General features: G+C 44.9%; 2 protein-coding genes and 2 non-coding genes across 5 annotated transcripts; 1 reads left to right on the top strand and 3 right to left on the bottom strand.

Moving 5' to 3' along the window:
- Positions 1-1003: 1003 nt before the first annotated feature.
- Positions 1004-14422, top strand: ACAT2 (acetyl-CoA acetyltransferase 2). 2 transcript variants are annotated; one of them, XM_027081998.1, is made up of 9 exons: positions 1004-1131; positions 1816-1950; positions 4837-5018; positions 6984-7101; positions 10799-10942; positions 12097-12219; positions 12764-12918; positions 13492-13602; positions 14019-14422. In XM_027081998.1, the coding sequence occupies exons 1-9, from the start codon at positions 1077-1079 to the stop codon at positions 14187-14189; spliced, it is 1194 nt and encodes a 397-aa protein (XP_026937799.1). In that variant the 5' UTR covers positions 1004-1076; the 3' UTR covers positions 14190-14422. The 2 variants fall into 2 exon arrangements, with proteins under 2 accessions (XP_026937799.1, XP_026937809.1); XM_027082008.1 differs by lacking the exon at positions 10799-10942 and having other exon boundaries at positions 14019-14419.
- Positions 14327-24961, bottom strand: TCP1 (t-complex 1). The gene is made up of 12 exons (XM_027081986.1): positions 24715-24961; positions 23492-23577; positions 23153-23281; positions 21833-21930; positions 21335-21445; positions 20853-21034; positions 20329-20455; positions 16619-16794; positions 16129-16252; positions 15625-15817; positions 15318-15481; positions 14327-14625 (listed from the first exon to the last, which is right to left on the bottom strand). Exons 1-12 carry the CDS (start codon positions 24776-24778, stop codon positions 14409-14411), a joined length of 1671 nt encoding a protein of 556 aa, XP_026937787.1. The 5' UTR covers positions 24779-24961; the 3' UTR covers positions 14327-14408.
- Positions 15930-16061, bottom strand: LOC113613409 (small nucleolar RNA SNORA20). Its single transcript, XR_003430248.1, has one exon. It is a non-coding gene; the product is annotated as a small nucleolar RNA SNORA20 (small nucleolar RNA).
- Positions 21528-21665, bottom strand: LOC113613410 (small nucleolar RNA SNORA29). The gene has a single exon (XR_003430249.1). It is a non-coding gene; the product is annotated as a small nucleolar RNA SNORA29 (small nucleolar RNA).
- Positions 24962-24981: the final 20 nt, after the last annotated feature.

The raw sequence follows: 24981 nt of genomic DNA, 5'->3' as shown, positions 1-24981 counted from the left end.
ATTACTGAAATATTTGTAAAACTCCGTATCTATGGCAAACTCCAACCTCTCTATATGCAGCCCTTGGGGATGGTTAAAGCTCTTGGATAATATCATGAAAATGCATTAACATCTATTTGATAAGTATTAAGTCCCTACTGTGTGTCCAACACTGTCCCAGGGCCTAGAGAGAATCAGACAAAGCAAGACCTCTCTCTGGAAGACTAGATCGTGGGGTGTGTCCGGGGGAAACAGCCAGAGCTGAGGCTGCCAAGTGGGCCAGGTATTGAGGTTCCTATAGAGAACTCTGAAAGATTTTGAACTTTGCCCAGTAGGGGATATGAAGTTGGAAAAGGTTTTAAGCAGAAGAGTCATCCAACCTGTGATTACTTGCTCCTCGCCTTCCAGATTGTCCGCAGTCAACCAGAGGAAATCCTTTTGATCTGTGAGACACTGAGACTCTCTGGCTCTCACACACTCGTCGCTACAGCTGATCTTCCGGTACAAGAACTTGGCAAGTGTGGCCAGCCCCACGGAAGGGTACGGACTCCTCCCACTGTTTGCACAGAGAACCAAGTTAACCCCCAAGTAAACGAATGACTGATTATTGGCGCCCAGGCAAAACAAAGGGGAACTTTAAAAAGCCACGAGAGCAAAAGCGCACAAAGAGAATGGCCCGCGGGCCTGCAGTTGGGAGGATTCGCACCGAATTCTCGCTGCCGAGATCGAGAGCCCGGGCTGAACGCGGGATACTCTGGTCACCCCACTTTTCACTGACTCCAAAAACATTAAATTCAAAACAGACAACCTTATCCCCCCAAAACAAAAACGTCAAGACAGAAACGACAACACCGGGGGGTTCAGATAATCGTCTGAACGGCTGGCGGGCTGCGCGCCTGTGAGTCCCAACTCCACAGTCCCGCCCCCTGCCCGGCCCAGCTCCGCCCTCGCGTCTGCGCACCGGCGCCCGCGGAGGCGGTGGGCGGGGCGCTCTGAGGCTCCGCCCCCAGAGCGGCATGTCAGTGGCGGGGCTGGATCTTGCTCACTAGCCGGCTGCACTGGGCCAACCGTAGCTCGAGAGGCAGTAGTGCGGCAGGATGAGTGCAGACTCAGACCCCGTGGTTATCGTCTCGGCGGCGCGGACCATCATAGGTGAGCGGTCGGCGGACCCGGCATGGGGTTTGAGGCGCGAGCTCGGCCCGTCCCGGCCCGGTCGCGGGGACCCCCGGGACCTCCGGGACCCTCGGCACCCGGCACCTCGCGCCTTCCTTGGCCCGCCTGCCTTCCCCGCCCCCTCGTCGCGCGGTGAGGTCCACTCCACTCCGAGTGTTCTGATTGGATTCTTGGGTAGGGCCACTGCGCCTCCCGGCTCTCCCATTGGCTGGGGAGACCCCTGATTGGCCAGCCTCAGGAGACGCCACCTCGGCCCTGTGGCCTCAGGGGCGGGGCCACTGGGTGGTGGGTTCCGGGGCGTTGGGCAGAGGTCGCGTTAGTCAAAGGAGGATTACAGAGAATTGCCCAAATGTCCTTAGTGTTGTATAGATTTCAAAGGCCCTGGACTCGCGGGAGTGTGGACCCCTCTTGTTAGGAAAGCGTGGGCCGCGCCCATCCGCTCGGATTTGGGGAGTGGATGTGTAGGTTTCTCGCGGGTCCGCGGCTTCCCCGCACGGCCTGGGGGCCGCCTCCCCGGGGTTCGGCTGCTGCAAGGCACCCACGCTCCTCTCTGTGCCCAGACGAGATGCGGTGGGCGCCTGCGCAGGGGGAAAGCACCGGGCCGCCGGTCCCCCGCCGCCCTGGGCGCGCTCTCTATCGCCCTCGCCTTCCCTTCTGTTCTAGGCTCCTTCAATGGTGCCTTATCCACCGTTCCTGTCTATGACCTGGGCTCAACTGTCATCAGAGAGGTCCTGAAAAGGGCCGCTGTGGCTCCCGAAGAGGTATCAGAGGTCATATTTGGACACGTTTTGGCAGCAGGTAACTCCACAGTGACCCCAGCAGAGAGGTCAGGTTGTTGGAAGCAGCCCATTAACACTCCCCTCCCCCGACCCCCCACCAACACTCAGAAACTTGTTTTCTTGCCTCCGTAAATTTGCTTACGGAGTTCCCTCTGTTGGAATACCTCCTGTCGCCCCTCTGTCAAGCCCCAACAGTGCTTCTGTCCAGCTTAACACTAAGCGTCTTTAATATACTTTTCCTACATTATCCTAGATCACCGTCCTCCACTGCCTTTTCTTTCTTTAGAAGCAGGGTCAGCCTGACACATGGGAGAGTATGCAGGGCCTTCCGTATTTCCCTAAAGTGTCACACATTCAATAACAATGTATTGAGTTCCTCTGTGCCCTGCACTGTGCTAGGTGCTGGGGATAGAGCTCCAACACAGGTTAGTCCTTGCCCGCATAGGGCTCACTTCCGAGCCGGCAAGGTGTGTTGCCGCCAGACTGCCAGACGGGCGCATCACCCCTGGAGGGCTGGCGGAGGTGAATCACCAGTGTCCCAGCCCACTTCTCATTCCCACTAGGTTCACAGACCCACGACCACTGACAATGCCTAATTAGTTATTCTTAACTAGTAGCACGCTCACTCAGTAGCATAAATTCTAATTACCCCTAGTGATAGTTGGTCACGCTCACTTACGGCCACCTTTTGTCCTCACCTTATCTGAGACCAGGCCCATTTTTCTGTGCCTTTACTTTGTAGTTTTGTAGTTCCTCTTCCTAATTCTCCTTTCTCACCTTGTCCTTTTGGGCAGCCTTAAAGTCGAAGCACGCCACTTTCTCCTGACTCTCCAGGGCTTTAAAGCATATGAGTAACTTTACTGGTGGCCCAAAGGTGGCTGCCTTTGGGCCACTCCCTCCTTTCTTCTTCCCAGACCCACGACTTAGACTTACTCTGTTGCCATAGGGTCCTCCACTCCTGGTTTCTGTTTTCTCTTCCATATCTCACCTCGCCTCACCTCTCACCTGTGTGGTATCTCCATACAATTAGAATAAAAATAACAGCTGTGTTTATTGAGGGCCTGCTAAGTGCTGGGCCTTTAAAAACCCTGTGTTCAGTGCTTTCATTAATCCTCTCAGGAAGTCTATTGGATCATATTCTCTCCATTTTACGAACGAGTAAATGAAAGTTTGAGAGATTGAGTAATTATCCAGGATCACAACCCACATCTGTCCCACCTCCTACGCAGGTACCCTCCAGGGTCATGTAACTAATGTTTACTGAGCACCTGCTGCGCTCCAGGCACTGTTCTATCAGCTGGGGATAAACAGGGTTCATATCAGATAGGAATCCTCAGTCTCATGGACCTCACTTTCTGCTAAATGCTAGACCATTAGTTAATTATGTTCAGCACTACTCTAAGTACCTGAAGATGGGGATTATGAATAAATACATAACATTTTTATAAAGGAGTTATTTACTTAAATACAGATGTAATTCACTGTAGCTTAAAAAGCAGGAACCTTAAATAATATTAATGTCTTCTTTATTAACTAGTATCCTATGAATTTAATTCAGAGAACATTTATTTATTCATTTATTTATTTTTGGCTGCGTTGGGTCTTCGTTGCTGCGCGCGGGCTTTCTCTAGTCACGGCGAGCGGGGGCTGCTCTTCGTTGCGGTGCGCAGACTTCTCATTGCGATGCTTTCTCTTGTTGTGGAGCATGGGCTTAGTTGCTCCGCAGCATGTGGGATCTTCCCAGACCAGGGCTCAAACCCGTGTCCCCTGCACTGGCAGGCGGATTCTTAACCAGTGCGCCACCAGGGAAGTCCCCGCGAACATTTTGATACTGTTTTTTAAATAATTTTTCCTGGGACTTCCCTGGTGGTCCAGTGGCTGAGACTCTGCACTCCCAATGCAGGGGGCCTGGGTTTGATCCCTGGTCAGGGAACTAGATCCCACATGCCGCAACAACACCGTGATGAATATAATCCCTAAATTTTTCTCAGTGACCAATTTGCTAGTTCCTTTCCAACAAACTCACTGAGGAGAGGTGTTCGGTATGGGTATACCTGAAATTTGCAATAGAGCGGCCACTGTATAAACACTGACCTGTTGATAACAGATAATGGCGACTGAAGATATTTGAAACTTTCCACTCCACCCCCTTCTCTGCCAACTTAAGTATGTGATGTATTTCTTCCCATTCCCTGAAGGAAGGACCCACAGCTGAATTATAGAAAGATATTGTCAGTTCTGATTTTGTACATATCTCGTTACGTAACCAGTTAATCATGGTGTGATAGATATTAAGCAAGGAAAGAAGTGCTTCTTAGCAGAGGTTTCCTCTTTTAAGTAACCCTCTTATCTGCCCAGGTGTCTTAAGCCATGATCAAGGAAGCAAATAACCGTAGTTAGAAACAGGAATAATGCCGAAGTTCTGCCCTCTGTTTATAAGGGAGTGTGTGCTTATTCAAGCCCTAGAGAAAGATCAGGAAGACAGTTCCTTCTTACAGTATTAATAATTCCTTTGTGGAGAAGAAAGCCGATGTTCATAAATTTTTTAATTTTTTGTTTCACTTTATTTTTTGGCACATGGCACGTGGGATCTTAGTTCCCTGACCAGGGATCGAACCTGCGCCCCCTGCATTGGAAGCGTGGAGTCTTAACCACTGGACCTCCAGGGAAGCCCCGAAAGCTTATATTAATAAAATATCTGTAGAACAGCACAAGATAGTATGTATTGAAGGGTCAGACTGGGACGGGTGTGAGGTCCACACAGGTCTTTGCCTCTGCCGGGAACCTGACTTGGCTGGGAAGTGGCAAGAGACCCAGCTGGCAATCTCCTGATTTTGCATTCACTTTCATCCCAACATTTTATCTCTCTTTGATTGCTGGGAGGCCTCTCTGTTCCTTTCTCCAGGTTGTGGGCAGAATCCTGTTCGAAAAGCCAGTGTGGGTGCCGGAATCCCCTACTCTGTTCCAGCATGGAGCTGCCAAATGATCTGTGGGTCAGGCCTAAAAGCCGTGTGCCTTGCAGCCCAGTCCATAGTGGTAGGAGACTCCAGCATTGTGGTCGCAGGAGGCATGGAAAACATGAGCAAGGTAAGGCCTCTGAAGAGATGGCTCTCGCTGACCTCTCACTGATAAACTCTCGTCCACTGCCATAGCAGGGTAGACCAATGGTATCAGAGCTGGAACCAAACAGGGAACAAGTAAAAAACGCATTGAACCTTGATTCCTGCCTGATTATTAATTATTCTTCAAATTGGATGGGAAATCCAGGTTGAAGAAAAAGCCTATCAACCAGTGTGACTGGAACAGAATATATTTTTTTTCTAAAATGTTACTAGGGCTTCCCTGGTGGCGCAGTGGTTGAGAATCTGCCTGCCAATGCAGGGGACACGGGTTCGAGCCCTGGTCCAGGAAGATCCCACATGCCACGGAGGAGCTAAGCCCGTGCACCACAACTACCAAGCCTGTGCTCTAGAGCCCGTGAGCCACAACTACAGAGCCCACGAGCCACAACTCCAGAGCCCGTGCGCCACAACTACTGAAGTCCACGCACTGCAACGGAGAGTAGCCCCCCACTCGCCGCAACTAGAGAAAGCCCGCACACAGCAATGAAGACCCAATGTGGCCAAAAGTAAATAAATAAATTAAATAAATAAAATTAAGTGTTACTGAAGCGTATTTTCTGAATTAAACCTGTAACATTAGTCAGTTGATATACTTCGCTTTAAATTTCTTTCTCATTGTGAGTAAAAGTTGAAAACAGATGATGCCACTTACCTTCCTGCACAGGACAAGGAATATTCCAGGGACCACATTTTGTTGACCTTTGGTAAGTATAGAATATGGAAAAGAGGACCACTGAGTAGTGCCTTTCTCCAGCAGGCTTGCCAGGTGGGACTGGTTTCACCAAGTTCCATCCCTCAAATCGGCACAGTGGTGAAAAGGAAAAAATATATCCCCTAGCTTCCTGCAGGAGTTCAGGGTCTCACCTGGGGATCCCGCAGGCAGAGGTCGACTCAGCCCCACATTTGCGGAGGCTCTGGAGGAGGCAGGGTGAAAGTAGCAAACGTAATCGGAGTGATTCTGATGGGACCGTACTAATAGCTGTGCTTTTAAACACGCAGACGTAACAGCCCTTAGTCTTGGTATTATTCCCAGTTTACAGGTAAGGAAACTGAGGCCCAGAGCCTGGACTCCAATAGAGATCTTCTGACTCTTAAGTCTTTCCATTCTATGATAGCTGCTGTCGAGTTGGTAGGAGTTAAGAGGATCCCCTACTGAGAAATCTCCCCCTATCAGTTAATTAAGCAACCTGGTTATTCTCACTGTAGGCATTGTGTCCCATCAAAATAAGTAACACATTGTTCCCATCACTTAAGCCCTTTGATGAGCTCTTCATTTAATAGGTAACTAGCTGCTTCTTTGGAAAGAATAAAGAGCTTTTTAAGGAAATAGGACACAGAATGCGTAGGTTTGTTTGACAGAAGACTGGAAATGGGTGGGGAGGAGAGCAATGGGTCTCCAGGAGTAGGAAGGGTGGAGTAGCCTGTTGATTCCAGGGGTCTTCAGGCCCTGGGCCCTGGGTGGGGAGGAACATGGACTGGAATAGGGGAGAAGGGTCACAAGGGGGACTAGGTGAAGACTGAGGAATCACTGGATAGCTGTTTTGGGTTTTTTTAAACATATTTATTTTTGGCTGCATTGGGTCTTCGTTGCTGCACGCGGGCTTTCTCTAGTTGTGGTGAGCAGGGGCTACTTTTCGTTGAAGTGCATGGGCTTCTCATTGCAGTGGCTTCTTTTGTTGCAGAGCACGGGCTCTAGGCGTGCAGGCTTCAGTAGTTGGCACGCGGGCTCAGTAGTTGTGGCACACGGGCTTAGTTGCTCCGTGGCATGTGGGATCTTCCTGGACCAGGGCTCGAACCTGTGTCCCCTGCATTGGCAGGTGGATTCTCAACCACTGCGCTACCAGGGAAGTCCCCTGGATAGTTCTGAGTGGGATCCTAAGGAGAGGACTAGTTACAACCAAGCCTAATCTATTTGTATTGTTGTTTTCAGGCTCCTCACTTGGTTCACTTGAGGACAGGAGTCCGGATGGGGGATACACCACTAACTGACAGTATGCTCTGTGATGGGCTTATAGATGCATTTCACAACTATCATATGGGCATTACAGGTAAGGCAAACATGGCTGAAAACATACTAACCGTAAAAAGTTTAAAACAGATCCTATAATAATCGGCTTTGCAGGTGCTTTCCTCTTTCAGGGCAGGGACTGTGTCCTCATCACTTTGTATCCCTGATGACAGGGATAGTTCCCATTTGATGAACCGAAGTGGGGACGTATTCCCTCTGTCCTTTGTGACTCCTTGATTGTCAGGGAACGTTAGTAGTGGGAGGGGCCTCAGAGTTCTTCTGGATCAAACTCTCACTTTACCATATGACAGAACAGAGCTCACAAATAGTGGCTTTGTGGCAAAGGCAACATCAGAGATAAACTAGTACTTCTGGTACCTAACTCTGTCCTTGTTGCACTACGCAGTCAGGTCTTCATCCGTCTAGAAGGCTCCTGTGGTCTAGGTGTACTGGCAAAGCAACTGGAAGATCAAAAGAACTCCTGTCTTTACTGCATATAAATGTAAAACTTAAGAACATTTTAAGTTTTGAGTTAAAGAAACCAACCCTGAGAGGTTAAGCATCTTGCTCAGATGCCTGGCAGCGGCTCTGGTTCTGTGAAAAGAATTCTTGTGAAAAAGATAAGGAGGGAAAGGGCGAGGTTCCAGGCAGAGGGAACAGTATGTGTGAGTGCCTGGAAGGGAGGGAGGGCTTGGAGAGGCGGGGACAGTGAGAAGTTCAGGGCGTCTCTGTCCCTGTGGGACTGACAGCCGCAGCAGAGATGGCTGGGCATTGCGGGCAATGTGTGCTGTACTAGGGCCTAACGTGTCAGTTTTTCAAAGTGCCACAGTCCAAGCTAACTGCCTCAACATCACCGGAGATGGTCATTAAACATTTAGCTCCCCAGCCCTTTCCGAGGTGTCATGGACTGAATTGTGTTCTTCCAAAATTCCTATTCCCTAACCCCCAGGACCTCAGAATGTGACTTGTACTTGGAGGTGGGGCCTTTTAAGGGGTAATTAAGTTGAAATGAGGCTTTTAGCCTGGGCCCTAATTCAATCTGACTCGTATCCTTATCAAAAGAGGAAGAAATACCAGAGATGTGGGCACAGAAGACCATGTGAAGATATAGTGAGAAGGTTTCCAAGGAGAGGGCCCTCAGGAGAAAACAAGGCTGCCGGTGCCTTGATCTTGGGCGCCTACCCTCCTGAATTGTGGGAAAATAAATTTCTGTTGCTTAAAAAGAAAAGATAATGGCTCAGGCCATGATGTAGTAATTAGTAAAGACTAGACCTCCTACTATAAACAAGTATAAGACTGGTCAGAATATATCAACCGTTTTCAAACGGCCAACAATCATGCAAAACTGAGCTTCTTGGAAGAAGGGAAAGACCCACTATAACTAGATTTCTACCCGGGGCTGCTTTCCTAACTTTTTATCTGGGGAAAAGTGGCTTCAAAGAACTGGAGAGGTAGAGATCAGAGTCTGGGGCTGCTCAGATGGCTAGGTTTGTGGGGCAGAGCACTGGAGAGAAGAAGAGGAGCTCCAGAAATCTGCGTAAGGGTCCCCTTAAGGCTTTGGCCAAATGTTTAGCTATGGATGTTCAGGGCAACGCTCTACAAGGCCTAGTAGAAGCAGCTTCTAGGAAAATGAATGGAGATTTTTTTTTTTTTTTGGCTGCTCAGTGTGGCATGCAGGAACTTAGTTCCCCAACCAGGGATTGAACCCATGCCCCCTGCAGTGGAAGCCTGGAGTCTTAACCACTGGACCACCAGGGAAGTCCCTAAATGGAGATTTTAGATTGCTGGGGGACACAGAAGTTTTGACCAACAACAGTAGAGACTTTACTGAACCCACTGGACACTCCATTGACATCTAAGAAAGGCCACAGTTTAGGGTAGGGCCCAGGGTAAGGGCTACTCCAGACCCAAACTAATTATCTTAGAAACAAATTTTAAACAAGTTTCTGTTGCGCTTCACAGATACTGTGTTTTTACAAATTGAACGTTTGTGGCCACCCTGTGTCAAGCAATTCTGTCAGTGCCATTTTTCCAACAGCATTTGCTCACCTCAGGTCTCTGGGTCACATTTTGGTAATTTTTGCAATATTTCAACTTTTTCATTTTTATATTTGTTATGGTGATATGAAAAGCCTGGACCTAGAATACCCAAAACAATTTTGACAAAGCAGGGAACAGAAAGATCTTTGATCTTTGATGTTACTGCTAGAACTTGCTGAAGGCTCAGATGATGGTTAGCATTTTTTAGCAATAAGGTATTTTTTAATTAAGTTATGTACATTGTTTTTTAAGATATAGTGCTATTGCACACATAATACACTACACTAACTTTACAGTGTAGAAATATGGCGGATGCTACTTTAATCAAGTGATCAAAGCTAACATCACCTGAGATAAACTCCCACTTGTATCCTGATAAGATTCAGTGAGGGACTTCCCTCGTGGTGCAGTGGTTAAGAATCCCCCTGCCAATGCAGGGGACATGGGTTCGAGCCCTGGTCCGGGAAGATCCCACATGCCACGGAGCAACTAAGCCCGTGCGCCACAACTACTGAGCTTGCGCTCTAGAACCCATGAGCCACAACTACTGAGCCCTCGTGCCACAACCACTGAAGCCCGTGTGCCTAGCCTGTGCGCTGCAACAAAGAGAGGCCACCACAGTTAGAAGCCCGTGCATCCCAACGAAGAGGAGCCCCCGCTCGCCGCAACTAGAGAAAGCCCGCGCACAGCAACGAAGACCCAACACAGCCATAAATAAATAAATGATTCAGTGAGAAGATAGTATATAATCATCATTCAGTGCTTTCACACATAATCTAATCTTGAGGAAACATGAGTCAAACAAACCCAAATTGATGACATCTGACAAAAGAACTATCCCCTGCCCTTCAGAAATATCAAGGTTAAGAAACACAGAGACAGGGACTTCCCTGGTGGTCCAGTGGTTGGGACTCCTCGCTTCCAGTGCGGGGTGCGGGTTCCATCCCTGGTGGGGGAACTAAGATTCCCACATGCTGCGTGGCCAAAAAAAATAATAATAAAAATAAAAACATGGTTTCCTAGAACTACTGAGCCTCACATAGCACATCATAAACTTTAAAATAAAAAACAAAACACAAAGTCTAAGGAGGTGTTGCAAATAAAAAGAAACTAAAGAGATGGACAGTGAAATGCAGTGTGTGATCCTGGATTGGACGTTACTGGACTGAACAAATAAATTAGCTCTAAAGGGCATCATTGGGTCAATAGGTGAAACTTGAATATGGACTAAGAATTAGATAATAGTATTTTATCACTGTTAAATTTCCTGATTTTGGTAGCTGTGGTTGTGTAAGAAAATGGCCTTTGTGGGGGGAAAATATACAGTGAAATTAAAATTTAGAGATATAGGGGCATGGTGTCTACAACTTTCCATCAAATGGTTCAGAGAGAATGATAAAGCAAATGGGGCAAAAAATATGAACAATTGGTGAAGCCACATAAATGAAATTTCCGAAAGTTATTTTATAGAAAGGAAAAGAGAAGGAAGGAAGCAAAGAAAGGAAATGGCTTCTTAAGAATCACTGCAACGTTTCCACATTCAGTGGGAGGCAAGACTGCCACAGAGCACTGTCTCAGTCCACCAGAGAGCCTGCCATTGTTGGGCCTCAGTGCTTGTTTAAAGGTGAAAAACTTGAGCTACCAAAAGCCAGTTCCTAAAAATGTTTGGTTTTTGCTTTATTTTTTTTCTTTCACAGCTGAAAATGTAGCCAACAAATGGCAAGTGAGTAGAGAAGATCAGGACAAGGTTGCAGTTGTGTCCCAGAACAGGACAGAAAGCGCACAGAAAGCTGGCCATTTTGACAAAGAGATTGTACCGGTTTTTGTATCTTCTAAAAAAGGTGGGTGTATAAGTCATAAAGGTGTTTTTATATATATAAATTTACTTACTTATATTTTTGGCTACGTTGGGTCTTTGTTGCTGCGCACGGGCTTTCTCTAGTTGCGGCGATCGGGGGCTACTCTTTGTTGCGGTGCACAGGCTTCTCATTGTGGTGGCTTCTCTCATTGTGGAGCACGGGCTCTAGGCACGCAGGCTTCAGCAGTTGTAGCTCGCAGGCTCTAGACCACAGGCTCAGTAGTTGCGGCAGGCGAACTTCAGTAGTTGTGGCACATGGGCTCAGTAGTCATCGCTCACGGGCTCTAGAGCTCAGGCTCAGTAGTTGTGGCGCATGGGTTTAGTTGCTCCGTGGCATGTGGGATCTTCCCGGACCAGGGCTCGAACCCGTGTTTCCTGCATTGGCAGGGGGATTCTTAACCACTGCACCACCAGGGAAGCCCAGTCATAATGGTTTAAACATCAACGGGGCTATTTATAAGTAAATTATTAATATTCAAAAGAATAACATATAGGAATGTTTATACATCGTGTCTCAGTTGTCTTTCAGGTTGCAAAGATATATTCAGGATAGATCTGAATGTGAGGTAGGGAAGGAGACATGGGAGGCTGTGTCAGCACCCAGACACTTTTCGCCCAGGGTCTCCACATTGCTGTGTAGATGGAGCGTTTTAGGAGAAATTGGAGAAAGCAGCCGACCTTTCTATGCCTACAGGCTCAATCTCCTCCGAAGCAAATGTCCATTATTTCCTGTTGCTTCTGTGTGTGTTTCATATTTGAGGGTGGATCTTCTGGGGTCACTTAGCTATTCTCTAATATGGAACGCTCTAGTCAAGTTCTGTTACTGATGACTGACATCGATTATGCCCAGCCTTTATGAGACTGGCTTTGACACCCTAGATCCAGTCAGTTGTAACCAGCCAAGACCTATATACCCCAAATCTTAGCAACCTTTTAAGCAAAGAAGTCCCTGTAACTGCCTTCCTCAGAAAGGGCTGTCTGGATATGGAAAACATGTCTTTACAGTAATTTGTACTAGTGTGTACTTTCCTATTGGAATAAAAGTATTTTATAATAAACCTTTTTTTCCAAATGTGAATCCTATATCATGTCTGAGGAACTGTACTAATCTTGGGTAACGATTTTCCCTTTTCTCAGGTCTTACTGAAGTTAAAACAGATGAGTTTCCTCGCCATGGGAGCAACATGGAAGCCATGTCTAAGCTAAAGCCTTGCTTCCTTACAGATGGAACAGGAACCGTCACCCCAGCTAATGCTTCAGGTTAGATTTTCTGAAGGGCAGTTGTGGGAGTATTATCTTCTGCTAGGTCTACTAAATTAATACCTTTTTAATTTCATTTCATCAATTATTTATATACAAATTACTCTAAAACCTTGTTTTCGTTGCTTTAGGAGAAAATGTAGTTTTGATCATGTTTCTTCATATTTAGATTTATGACTTAACCTGTACAACATACTGCAAAATGGATTTGGTTTCCTTGCAGTATCCTAACGAGACACCAAGTGAAAAAGCAAATTAGGGAACTCCAGATTTTATCTACCACCTCTGTCCTTTTCCAAAACCCGGAACTCCCATTACCTCCTATGAGGTCTGGGCTATTTCCTCCATTTCTTTTTATTAATCTCCCCTCCCCCACTGCTTTAATCTTTCCGCTCTTTATCCCATTGGAATGTTCTGTGGTCTGTTATATCATGTTGTCAAAAGGTATTAACTTAACCCATGTCTTCAGGTGTTGGAGAAAGTAGACACAGGTATGTAACTTAGTGAGCACTGTTTTGGAAATTAAGACATTCATATTTTACAGGAATAAATGATGGTGCTGCAGCTGTGGTTCTTATGAAGAAGTCAGAAGCTGATAGCCGTGGGCTTACATCCCTAGCACAGATAGTTTCCTGGTCACAAGCAGGTGTGGAGCCTTCCATTATGGGAATAGGACCAATTCCAGCAATAAAGCAAGCTGTGAGTTTAATTTCCAACGTTAGCACCTGTCCTTTTTGTTGCTAAAGCCTCTTTGGGACCAGACCAGTAACTTGTAAATGCTTATTAACTTCTACCTCCTTCAAACCTTCGCTCAGATCCTTCCCACTCCAAAATGCCGAGACTGAGCTTGATTTTATTTTCATATTTATTCCTATCAGGCTTCACTTGCGTTGTCTCAAAAGGAGACATCCTCCCATTAGCCGTAACTGAGCTTATTCACTTAATTACGTCTATAGTGTTCTTTCCCTTCCGCGAACAGCAGCCCGCATTTGGCTCATCTGCTTTATAGGGCAACTAGTTCTGCTCTATGACCTCACGGCCACGTGTTAAGCAGTTCAAATTTGAAGACAGTATAGAATTCCCAAGGGGTGTTTTATCCTTAAACCTTTTAGAATTGGTGTCACCAAGGCAAAATGTGTTACCACTTGGAACTCAAAGTGGCATTTTCAAGAGATCCTTCAATATCATACAGTATATTCTGCTTCTACACCTACAACGAAGAATGGTTCCACGTGAGATTTTAGCTCTCTCTTCCATTAACCTTTCCTTTAGGTTGCAAAAGCAGGCTGGTCGCTGGAGGATGTTGACGTATTTGAAATCAATGAAGCCTTTGCAGCCGTGTCTGTTGCAATAGCTAAAGAACTTGGATTAAACCCAGAGAAGGTAAACCTGAGCACGCAGTCCTGACGAGAGCTTGCAAATGAACATTCACAATGCGATCGTAACAGTGTAAACAGCAAAACACAGGATGTGTCCCAGGTACTGGCCATACAGTAAGGGGTGGGTGCTAGGTAAGTTCCTGTTGGACTTGGGAGTTCACTTATTTTATTGCTTCCTAAGGCAAAAAAACTTGTGTGCGTTAGTTCACTTCCCACAGGAAGAGGGTATTTTCAGTCTTAAACTAAGGTAGTCAGAATGGATGTCACAAGGGCACAAATCACTTCCTAAGCAACTTGAACTAAAAACTGAATTTGAAAGGGTAGTTAACTGGTATGACATTAAGAGGAAAAAGACAAGTTTGGGATTCTAACTTTATGTCCAGAGAAAACTAAATGATACAAATCTTATGTACCCCTTAGGTCAACACTGAAGGAGGAGCTATAGCCCTGGGCCATCCTCTCGGAGCATCTGGCTGCCGGATTCTTGTTACCCTGTTGCACACGATGGAGCGCAAGGGTGGACGTCGTGGGGTTGCTGCCCTGTGCATTGGGGGTGGGATGGGAATAGCAATGTGTGTTCTGAGAGGATGAAACTGCTTAACCATTAATTATGCTTAAACTAAACGTGAACCTCGTTTCTTTTTAAACTAATAAAATACTAAGTTAGTGAAATCAGAGAACCAAAGTGAGGATGGAAACTATCTCCCACTTCATAAGAATCCCAAGACTTGACAGCTTTTTGCACTTTAATGTGTAATACTCGAGGTACAACAAGATAAATGCATCTAACATTGTCATAAATAAAAGACATCAGTCATCAAGGGCTCCAGAGTGAACAGCATCTTCGTAACCTCCATGCTTATCATCTTTGCTTTCTGGGTGTAATTTAATAAGATCATCAATTCGAAGAATGGTAATTGCAGCTTCAGTTGCAAATTTCAAACTTTTAACTTTAACTATGGTTGGTTCAAACACCCCTGCTTGTTTGTTGTCTCGGGGTTTACCATTGACCAAGTCAAGACCAATCCTGCAATTTAGAAAAAAACCTATTAAATGGCCTCTTTCATAGTTCACACCCATCCTATTCCACTCCTTTAAAAGTTGACTAGGGGGACTTCCCTGGTGGTCCAGTGGTTAAGACTCCACATTCCCAATGCAAGGGGCCTGGGTTCAATCCCTGGCCAGGGAACTAGATCCCACACGCCACAAATAAGAGCCCGCCTGCTGCAACTGAAGATCCTATACGTCGCAACTAAGGCCTGGCGCAGCCAAATAAATATTTAAAAAGTTGACTAGGTGGTAGTCTCATTAGTGCCAGCTATTCCATTCAAATGTTAACCCTGGGAAACGCTGGGACCTTACAGTAGATCCCTATAAGTCTAAAGTAATTGATTATGGGTAAACAAATTCAGCACTGAAAGAGGTGTAGAAAGCCTCGATGGTAGTCAAGAAATTGTTTCTAAACATCATTTAGTATCTTAAAAGGAGGTTGCTTAAAAACAGGTATGGACCACCCAAAAATAATTTCCTCTCTGGAACCTTCCTACTGTAGGTAAATGACTCTACCCACAGCAGCAGGGAAAGGTGAGGAATCCGATTTGATAACTAAGACACACCAATGCTAATAATCACTAGTCGTCATCCTTCGTGAGTTTAAAACAAAAACCAAACTACCATATGTGATATACAGATGACAATGAAAACGTTGAGTATGCTTACCATTTGAGATTTTTGCGTTCTGGGTTAACTTGAGCCTCATTATGAAAAGCTCTTAATTTTGCAACCAGATCTATGGAGTCTTGGGCAGCATTAACGGCCAGAGTGTTGGGAATAACAAGAAGAGACCTTGCGAACTCGGCAATAGCAAGCTGCTCCCGGGAGCCCTGAGAACAAAGAATGAGGTGTCTTCACAGAAGGAAGAAAATTAACACCCACAGCGGCAGCTAAGATCGCGGAAGAGACGTATTCATGTGAACAAAGTGCCGTGCCCTTCCAGAAATGAAAACGGGCTTCCAGATGTTCTTACCATGCTGGTTGCGTAGTTTTCGAGGTATATGGACAGGGCCGCTTCTACGGCGCCGCCGCCAGGAACCACAGATTTCGACTCCAAAACTCTCTTCACCACACAAAGCGCATCATGTAAAGAGCGCTCCATCTCGTCACACATGAAATCATTTGCGCCGCGTAAGATGACCGACGCAGAGGTACGAGCCTTAGTGCTATTTCAAAAACAGGGAAATTCTCAAATCAATGCTTTAATAAATCCGTGCAGAAATTCAATCTAAGTGCCTTGATTAAATCCTGCTTACACAGGACATTTAGACACGGAAGCAATGTCTAGACCATGGAGAAGAGATGAAATGGTTACTTCACCTCAATTTACAATGGCCCAACATTATTTTATCCCATGCGTATAACTGCTTATATCACTGAAAGACTATATAGCAGCAAATAAATGGGAAGGTGACCTATTTTCACTCATTAATAAATAAAATCTGTAGAGCTTTATAATTTAGAAAGTAGCTCTTACTTTTTAATCAAGATCAGTTCATCATCGCAAATTCTCTCCTGTACCACCTCTTCTGCTTGTCCCAACATTGAAGCTTCAAAAGTTTCTTCACCTTCCAAATTGGCCAGGGTCGACAGAATAGTTGCTATTAAAGTAATTACAAAGATCTGTAAACACTGTTCTTTCATGAATATTTTCAAATCCTGCCTTAGATTCAGAGACATGTATTTATGATAGAGGTGTCATATAAAGGTAAAGGTTTACAGTTAAGCATCAGGCAACCAACTGTCCTTTTATCCTAAGATGGAGCCATGTCACTTTGAGGTGGAGCAAGTAAAAGAACTTGCCCAGTTACATAAAAACACGCCTCTATACACATATCTGTAGCACAAAGCACTAAGGGAGTAAAAAGTAAAACCTGTTACGTTTCTGGAGCTGCTTATTGTTAACATCCAATGTAAAGGGACACGGTCCTGGGTAGTAACAGTATCCGAGCCGGCAGGAGACTCACCTCCGGAAGCTTTAGCAACGCGTTTAAGGTCCCTTTTTAAAACTCTTCGAACTGCCATAGCACCAGTCTCCACAAAATACTTCAGACACATGTCATCAATTCCACCAGTGGTTAGAATAACATTGGCACCAGTTGCCAGGATCTTCTGGATTCGCTCCTTGGTGATATCTGACTCTCTACAAAGGTAAGTATTTGAGTAGTAACCTAAAGTTATCTGCTGTGTTTTTTATGTTAAATACAGCTCGAACTTCCATTAAGTATTTTTCACAAAATAATTGCAGATTAAATTATATTAACTAGGGACTTCCCTGGTGGCACAGTGGTTAAGAATCCACTTGCCAATGCAGGGGACACGGGTTCGAGCCCTGGTCTGGGAAGATCCCATATGCTGCGGAGCAACTAAGCCTATGCACCACAACTACTGAGCCTGCGCTCTAGAGCCCGCGAGCCGCAACTACTGAAGCCTGTGCACCTAGAGCCCGCGCTCTGCAACAAGAGAAGCCCCCGCTCGCCACAACTAGAAAAAGCCCGCGCACAGCAACAAAGACCCAATGCAGCCAAAAACAAAAAAATTTATTCTCTCTCTTCTATGACCAGAATTTAAATCGGTCCAATTTACAGAAAAGAGATTAAAAACTACCAGTTAGCTCTCCCCCACCCCAATTTGAGCTCTTAACCAAGAACTGTGGTTAGAAAGGAAGCAGCGTCCCTGCCTTCAAGGATCTGGGACAACCAAACTCCAGGGCTAATGTTACTCAGTGCAGTACAGAGACTACAAGTGCATGAGAGCCATGCATCCAGCCTGGCAGGTGGGACAAGGAAAGCTAAAGGTCTGGAGTTAATACAGGGGTCCAGAGTTGAAACTGCAGGTGGGATCAAAAAGTGAAGAACCTTGTAGGTTCTTAAGTCTTGTAGGGATGTTAGTGTGAACTAAGAAGTTGTTTAATATTTTTAAGTGAAAGTAACATTATCAATCTGTGTTTTCAAAAGATGAAGGAATGAAGACAACAAGGTGATAACTGGAGGTGAATCTATCTGAGAATAGATGGCCTGAGCAGATAAGTCAAAGTTTATGGCTTGGGTAACTGGGAGGTTCAGCCACTGACTCCTGGAGTGAAATAAATGCTAAAAGGTTGGGCTGCAAGATGACAGAGTTCCTGTTTCAACAAGATGAGTCTGAAGCCCCTGGGATACTCAGGTGAAACTGCCAGAAGGAAATGGAAATCCCAAACTATGGGAAACATACACAGATTTGAAAAATAGCCAATATAGAGACAGCTGAAGCCATTTTACTCATTCAAAGAATAGTAGATGAGATCAAAGGATCTTAGTGAAATGAGTTAAAGGTGAACCTCAAAATAAAACTCTGTATATACACTAAACAAATACTGCATGTCAAATGTGATACTAAGGATGGGGGCTACAAAGCAAAGGAAATGATTCAGCCTCTACCTTCACAGAGCTTACAATTGCAGACACAGAAATATAGTTAGAAACTGTGCTTAAGCCCCAGGAAGACAAAGTACAGGAGCTCACAGCAGAGAATAATTCAGATTGAGGGGCAAAGAAAAGCTTCTCTGAGAGATTTATCAACTAAAAAATTAACCAGTCAAAACAAGTAGGCACGGGCTTCCCTGGTGGCGCAGTGGTTGAGAGTCCGCCTGCCGATGCAGGGGACACGGGTTCGTGCCCCCGTCTGGGAAGATCCCACATGCCGCACAGCGGCTGGGCCCGTGAGCCATGGCCGCTGAGCCTGCGCGTCCGGAGCCTGTGCTCCGCAACGGGAGAGGCCACAACAGTGAGGCCCGCATACCACAAAAACGAAAACAAAAACAAAAACAAGTAGGCACAGAATGTATTTTGGGCAGACGAAGGAAAACTCTTAGGGGCCTGCGGAAGTAGAGCTTTGGTGGATTCTAGTTTCAGCCGTGCTAGAGCACAGTAAAAAGAGTTATATAAAAAATTTAAAAACCTATCCTAGAGCTTCCTTGGTGGCACAGTGGTGAGTCCGCCTGCCGATGCAGGGGACACAGGTTTGTGCCCTGGTCCGGGAAGATCCCACATGCCGCGGAGCAGCTGGGCCCGTGAGCCATGGCCGCTGAGCCTGCGCGTCTGGAGCCTGTGCTCCGCAGTGGGAGAGGCCACAACAGTGAGAAGCCCGCATACCGCAAAAAAAAAAACACCTATCCTAGAGTGAAGGGAAGCCTCCAAAAGGTTCTGGCCTTGCAAGCAACGAGATCCACTTGGCTGCTGTGAGAAGAATAGCCTGGGCGGGAACAAGACTGAAACCAAGAAGACCAGCTTGGGTGCCTCTCCAATAGTTTGGGCAAGAAAATGGAAATGGAAAAGTAGGTGAATTTGAGATTTAATTTATAGATAGAAATCAAGTGGTCTTGATGACAGATTAGAAAGAGTATTAAGTAAAAAGGAGTTACAGACATTTCCCAGTCTTCTGCCTGAATAGAGGGGTCCCTAACTAAAATGGCAAAGAGCAGATTTGGGGGTATCATCACAAGTTCAATTTTAGACATAATGACTTTGAGATGCTTAAGAAGCATTCAATCAATTAAAGCTCAGAGAAATAGATTTGGGAGTCTCCAGCACAGAGACGCTGGCCACGCAGGCACAGGAATAGATGAGGTAGTATCACAAAACCGCTCTATCCTCGAAAGGTCTTTCAAGCAGTCAAAGGCTTGATAAAGGTCAAGTGGAAATTGAACATGTCTAATGAATTTCACAGCCGTGATCACTAGTGACCTGAGCAAGCGGTCCTCCAGTGGAGAACACAGTTGAAAAGGGTATGAGAAATAGAACACCAGGAAGGTTTTTGTGTAAATCACTCGTGACATCTGGCTATGAAGAACTGAGGAAGGACAGAGTAATTGGAACACGTGGGGGCACAAGAGACTTTTATTTAGGGATAAGAGAGGTACAAGTGGAATCCACAAAGGAACGAAAAGTAGAATTAGCAGTTGAAGATGCAGTTGAGAAAGAATAATAGAGGAAGCAAGACTCTAAAAGCAGAAGGCAACAGGCTCTGAATACTTATTCTAGAGGGGCTGACCTCTGATGGAAACAGTACACATGCAGATAGTTAAGAGTACATCTTGGGACTTCCCTGGTGGTCCAGCAATTAAGACTTCGTGCTTCCACAGCAGGGGATGTGATCCCTGGTTGGGCAACTAAGATCCCGTGTGCCGCATGGTTCGGCCAAAAAACAAAGGAAAAAAAAGGGAGTACCTCTTCCCGACTAGCTCTCTAGCATGCCAGTCAATAGATATGGACGTATGAACTACCTGGTACCTGGCAGAATCAACACTATTCTGTTTGGTTCTTGTACCACTTGAGGAAATACATTCCTGGATGTATCTTCAAGCCTTAATATCAATATACTCATAAAACCAAAATTCCACAGAATGTTGACTTTCATGTATCACTCAAATCTCTCTTAAATCATCACGTTTTCTAATTTTCCAAGCAGTTTGGGTAAAATATAGTTTGACTTCAGTTAAAACTTTGGTTAAAAACGTTAATATTTAAAGTCCTCCAAGACACTCACTTGAAAACAAAAAAACTACTTGCCTAATCCTCATACCCTGCTACCTATTAGACCTACCACTCATTCTTTTTAGTTTACTGTCACCCGCTCTAAAAAAGGGTACTTTACAAACACCCCCTGTTCAAGGTCAAAAATGAATCTCTCAACATACCTCTGTCTAATCTGGTCCAGTTTTTCAGGGTCTGTAATAACCACTTGTACACCAAGCTTCATTTTTGTTTTCTGCAGGCTGAAGTCAAGACAAGCAATTTTTGCATTCACTATTCTCTTGGGCATGCCTAAAATTGAACGTAACGTTAAGTACCTTTACAGTAACTATAACATTGTTACCTTTTATAAAATACACCTATCCTTAGAGATCTGCAGAGATTTTAAATTGTTGTATGTAAACGAATTTAGATTTTATTACTTTTACCCTTAGAAACAAACACTTAAATGGCATTAAACACACGTGTTTTCTTTTAATTTACATTTTTCTTAAGTTATATGTAATTAAATTACAAAAGAGGAATTGGCAACATTATGGACCATTTCCTTTTTCTCTAGGCTTCACTAAAGAACAGTAAATGCACATCCTGGATAGTTCACCTGAAAATGTAGTTATACAATCCACAAACAGCTAACTTTATCCTTTAGTATTCTCGTTACATGACCAAATCAAACCATAAGCCTTACCCTGGGATCCCACCACACAGTTGAGTGCATAGCCATTGATGAGCATACTCTCCATCTGACTTCTCCCATGGGCTTTCAGAATATTAATGGAATTGACTGGATAGCGAGGCTGGCCTCTGACATCCGTGTATTTAACAGCAAGTACAGCATCTACCACCATATTAGCAAAGAAATCTCCACTTCTAAGCCAACAGTTAAGGAGAACAAGAGACTCGGGATGGACAGCAGGTGCACATGAAAATCAAGGGTAATTCAAAGGCACTTCCTTTTAGCAATCTCATCAAAGAAACAACCATTATATACGCCACCAAAGTGTTAGAGTACTATTTATCTGCATACTACTTTACACATACTTTGTATTACTTTTCCCCCTAGGAAAGGAGGGTACAGGCAATTTCAATACAGCATCATCTGGCAGAAAAACTAACACAGGGTCTTACTTTTAAAAAAGCCTACACTTTACTGGACCATCACAAGGATACATTCCAATGATTTTGGAAGACATCGATGTCTTAGCAGCATTGATCAGGCAATCCTTTCCAAGTTCATCAGTGTTAATAATTAGATTCTCACTGATATAACGCACTGCTTCCCTGTTTGAAGTGTGGGGAAGAAAACATAAATTCACTACTCAAAATTTTTGCTTTATCATTGTGTCAGGATGTCAGAGGCATCAATTTTCTGTTCAGCCATTTCATATAGGAGGAGGACACAAATAATCCTCCCTCTTCAGATCACGGCAATTTTAATCTATCCCATAAGCATAGCCACTAAATCTATTATTAGGAGATAACGTGGTAGTCAAATGGGAAGAAAAGGATACTGGCCCAACTTCCTACTTCAAATGTTTACTTAAATGGTAAAATACAAGTTTTTCAAAGTAAGATTTAGTCATTAATTGAAACATTTAAAGAACAGACTGTTGGCAACTATTACATTAAATAATATATAAAATTTTCTCTGAATGTAAACAATCTTACTTGCAAGCAAGTCGATAGCCACTAATAACTGATGTGGGATGAATTTTCTGTTTGACAAGTTCATCTGCATTTTTTAGAAGTTCTGCTGCAATAATAACCTGCAGAGAAAACATCCATTACTCTCACAATAGCCTGACATTCATTAAGTGCAACACATATGTACAAACAACACTAACACGCATCAGATATTAAGAACCAGAATGGTAACAGTGGTGAAATGCATAACTGCTTATTAGAAACCAGAAAAAAAGACACCCCTACACGGTATTGTATATGCAAATAGCTAAAGCCAGATAAGAGTCAGTACAACAATAGGAGACACATCCATTACTCTTCAAGATGAAGTGCTCAACATAAGCTAAATGAAGAGCCCGACCACTCAGATTATCTGTACTATTTATTTATTTGGCTGTGCAAGGCTTGCAGGATATTAGTTCCCCAACCAGGGATTGAACCCAGGCCCTCGGCAGTGAAAGTGCGGAGTACTAACCACTGAACCGCCAGGGAATTCTTGATCTGTACTATTTTACGTTATTATTTTAAAAATCATCCTTCTAAGTACACCAAAAATTATTTTTTAATTAAAAAAACTTTGAAAAAATTTAGTCTGCATCTTTTGGGGGAAATTATAGTTATACTTTAAAAACTATGTTATCATAAACAAGTTACTTAACAAAGACCATTATCATTATTTTAGAAGAGGTAGATTTAATTCTTCCATGGCTTAAAGTTTAATCTAGAAACAACCATCTTCTACCACAAACCACTGCTTGTTTCTTTGCAGCAAATTATTATTTGCTCCTCACCAAATAATAGTGTTTCTACTACATCAGGGTGCTGGGTGATCTTCAAGGAGTTTAAATCATGTTACTGATCGTGTTTACAAACTTTCTCAAACTCCCATTTGAATTCATGAGATCACTTGTTAGCCTTTAAAATATAAAAACATGTTGTTTTTAAAAAACTGGTATGGTTTTAGGAATTCCTGGGCCTCAGGCTGTGAGGGGAGGAGAAAAAAAAGACACTTTTTTTTCCTTTAAAAAGAAACCATTAAAAAAAATTCTGCATGATGCATGAATAATAGCTGAGAAAAAATTCGTAAAACTCGCAAAAACATTTAAAGTGAGGATTATATTAAATTATCTCTTAAGTTTCTTTTCTACTTGAATTGTACAAACTAGCTATAACCACAAGTCTTCAAATTTTGTTTCTGAACCACTACCCCCAAAATAAATGACTTACCTCTGGCTTCACTTTCTGAAAGTTTGATTTTAAAAGGTATACTAGTATTTAGCCATTAGTCCATTAGTCTTTACCTACCACGGAGGTAGTTCCGTCTCCCACTTCTTTGTCTTGCAGGTCAGCAAGCTCGCAAAGAACTCTGGCTGCAGGGTGTTCCACCTCCAGTAACTTCAGGATGGTCGCACCATCATTAGTAATGGTTACATCCTAAGAAATTTCCCGGGAAAGAAAAACTGACATAATCACCCACAGAAACAGAATATCGCCTAAGTTAGAACAACCCCGTTATGATACATTCACCTTCGGTATACCTTTCAACACTAGCATCCTGATAAAAACAAAGAATTTACAAAGCAAGGTGTTTATGAACCGTTTTTTTCCCTTAAAGTCACTAACACGATGTTTAGATATACTTACACCAATATCATCCACTAACATTTTATCCAAGCCAACTGGACCAAGAGAACTTTTCACAATATTGGCAATCGAAGCTGCAGCCATGACTGCAGAAATGAAAGAAAGAAATTAGAAAATCCTTGATTCCAAGGACAATCATTTCAGCCTAAAAGAAGTAAGTAACATGCAACAGCCTCTGAATTTTTCAAATCTACAAATCCATCCCAATTTGAAAATTAGCTCTTAAAAGTCTAATATGGGGAGGGGAGTGGCTAGTAACACACAGTCTGAATTCAACTGCCAAGGGGACGCCAAGTGTTGTAGAGTACCCACTTTATTGTCTCATAAAATTAAAACATAATCTACTCTTCGACATTTCCGATTCTGCCACTCCACACAGAACAGAAATAGATACGTATCAGCCTTTTCCTTCAGACTCTGGCAGGTTTAAGAAAAAAAAAGTTCTATTAAAATTAACAAGACTTTGTGAATCAAAAAAGCGGTAATCCAAAGGTTCTGACTATACTTCAAATTTGTTCATGACAAAAATAGGAATCTATCAAATAACAGTACGAGGGACTGGCATTCGTGACCTCTGAAGTGTAAACCATCTCAACAATGCTTTAAGCGGTTAAAATCTACTAGATAAAATGTGTTTATCATTTAACATTCAACAAAAACTTCGTCAGCTAGCTTTGTTACAAGAAGTGGTCAGCGACAGGTGGGGTACGGACTGAATCGGCAGGGGGACCACGGGCAAGTCGTCTTGAAGAGTGGCTGATGGCCATTCGCCCCTCAGTAAAACGAGCCGTTAAAGCCAGTTCTTCCTGGTGAATGGCCCTAAAAGGAGACCCAGAGATTGCGGTGGACACCCTTCCTGATTAGCATCAAGACAAAAGGGCGCAGGGCAGCCGGCTCTCTGGGACTCGAGGCACGGCGGCACGTGTCGGTGCGCGGGGCCCGCTCTCCAGGTCGGGGCGCGCCTCGCCAGCCTCACGACCGCAGCATCCGGGCAGCTCTAGTTAAAACCGCGCTGCGCCCTCGGGAATGCCGCGCTCCGGGAAGAGGGCGCTGCCGCCCCGAAGCGCCGAGACCCGCCGCGGGTCGGAGACGCCGCCCGTGCCACCCGGGGGGCTCTTTCTGGGGAGAGAAGGGAAGGCGTGAGCACGGCAGCCACGGCCCCAGCGAGGCAGGGGAGGGTGGCGCACCGCCGCGGGCCCGCCGCAGGCCTCGCCCGCCCTTACCATTCTGGGAGCGGATCGCCTCCCCAGTGCTGCGGTCCCCGAACACGGACAAGGGCCCCTCCATCTTCGCGGCAGGGCACACGTCGAGTTTCACTCACACCGCGGGCAGCAAGCGTCTTGCTCCTGGGCCGGGCGGCGGCCACAGCTGCGGCGACTGCGTGGAACTGGCCTGAGCTACGCCGCGGGAGCTGCTGGGAATTCCACTCCTCCCAGCTCCCTGGCCGGGCCGCGGGGCAGGGCGGGAAAGAAAAATGGGGAGGAGGGTGG

Source organism: Aethalodelphis obliquidens, unplaced genomic scaffold (assembly GCF_003676395.1).
Source record: "Aethalodelphis obliquidens isolate GAN/ISIS:26980383/991018 unplaced genomic scaffold, ASM367639v1 scaffold3, whole genome shotgun sequence".
Taxonomy (NCBI): Eukaryota; Metazoa; Chordata; class Mammalia; order Artiodactyla; family Delphinidae; genus Aethalodelphis; species Aethalodelphis obliquidens.
The sequence above is the reverse complement of the archived record's forward strand: the minus strand, read 5'-3'. Positions and strand labels throughout refer to the sequence as shown.

Coding starts and splice junctions, on each gene's coding strand:
- ACAT2 (XM_027081998.1), top strand. CDS start 1,077: ATGAGTGCAGACTCAGACCCCGTGGTTATCGTCTCGGCGGCGCGGACC. Junction 1,132..1,815: donor GGCGGCGCGGACCATCATAG/GTGAGCGGTCGG, acceptor CTTCTGTTCTAG/GCTCCTTCAATGGTGCCTTA. Junction 12,220..12,763: donor CACCCCAGCTAATGCTTCAG/GTTAGATTTTCT, acceptor CATATTTTACAG/GAATAAATGATGGTGCTGCA.
- TCP1 (XM_027081986.1), bottom strand. CDS start 24,778: ATGGAGGGGCCCTTGTCCGTGTTCGGGGACCGCAGCACTGGGGAGGCG. Junction 23,578..24,714: donor GGCGATCCGCTCCCAGAATG/GTAAGGGCGGGC, acceptor TCATTTCTGCAG/TCATGGCTGCAGCTTCGATT. Junction 16,253..16,618: donor CGTTGCTAAAGCTTCCGGAG/GTGAGTCTCCTG, acceptor TTACTTTAATAG/CAACTATTCTGTCGACCCTG.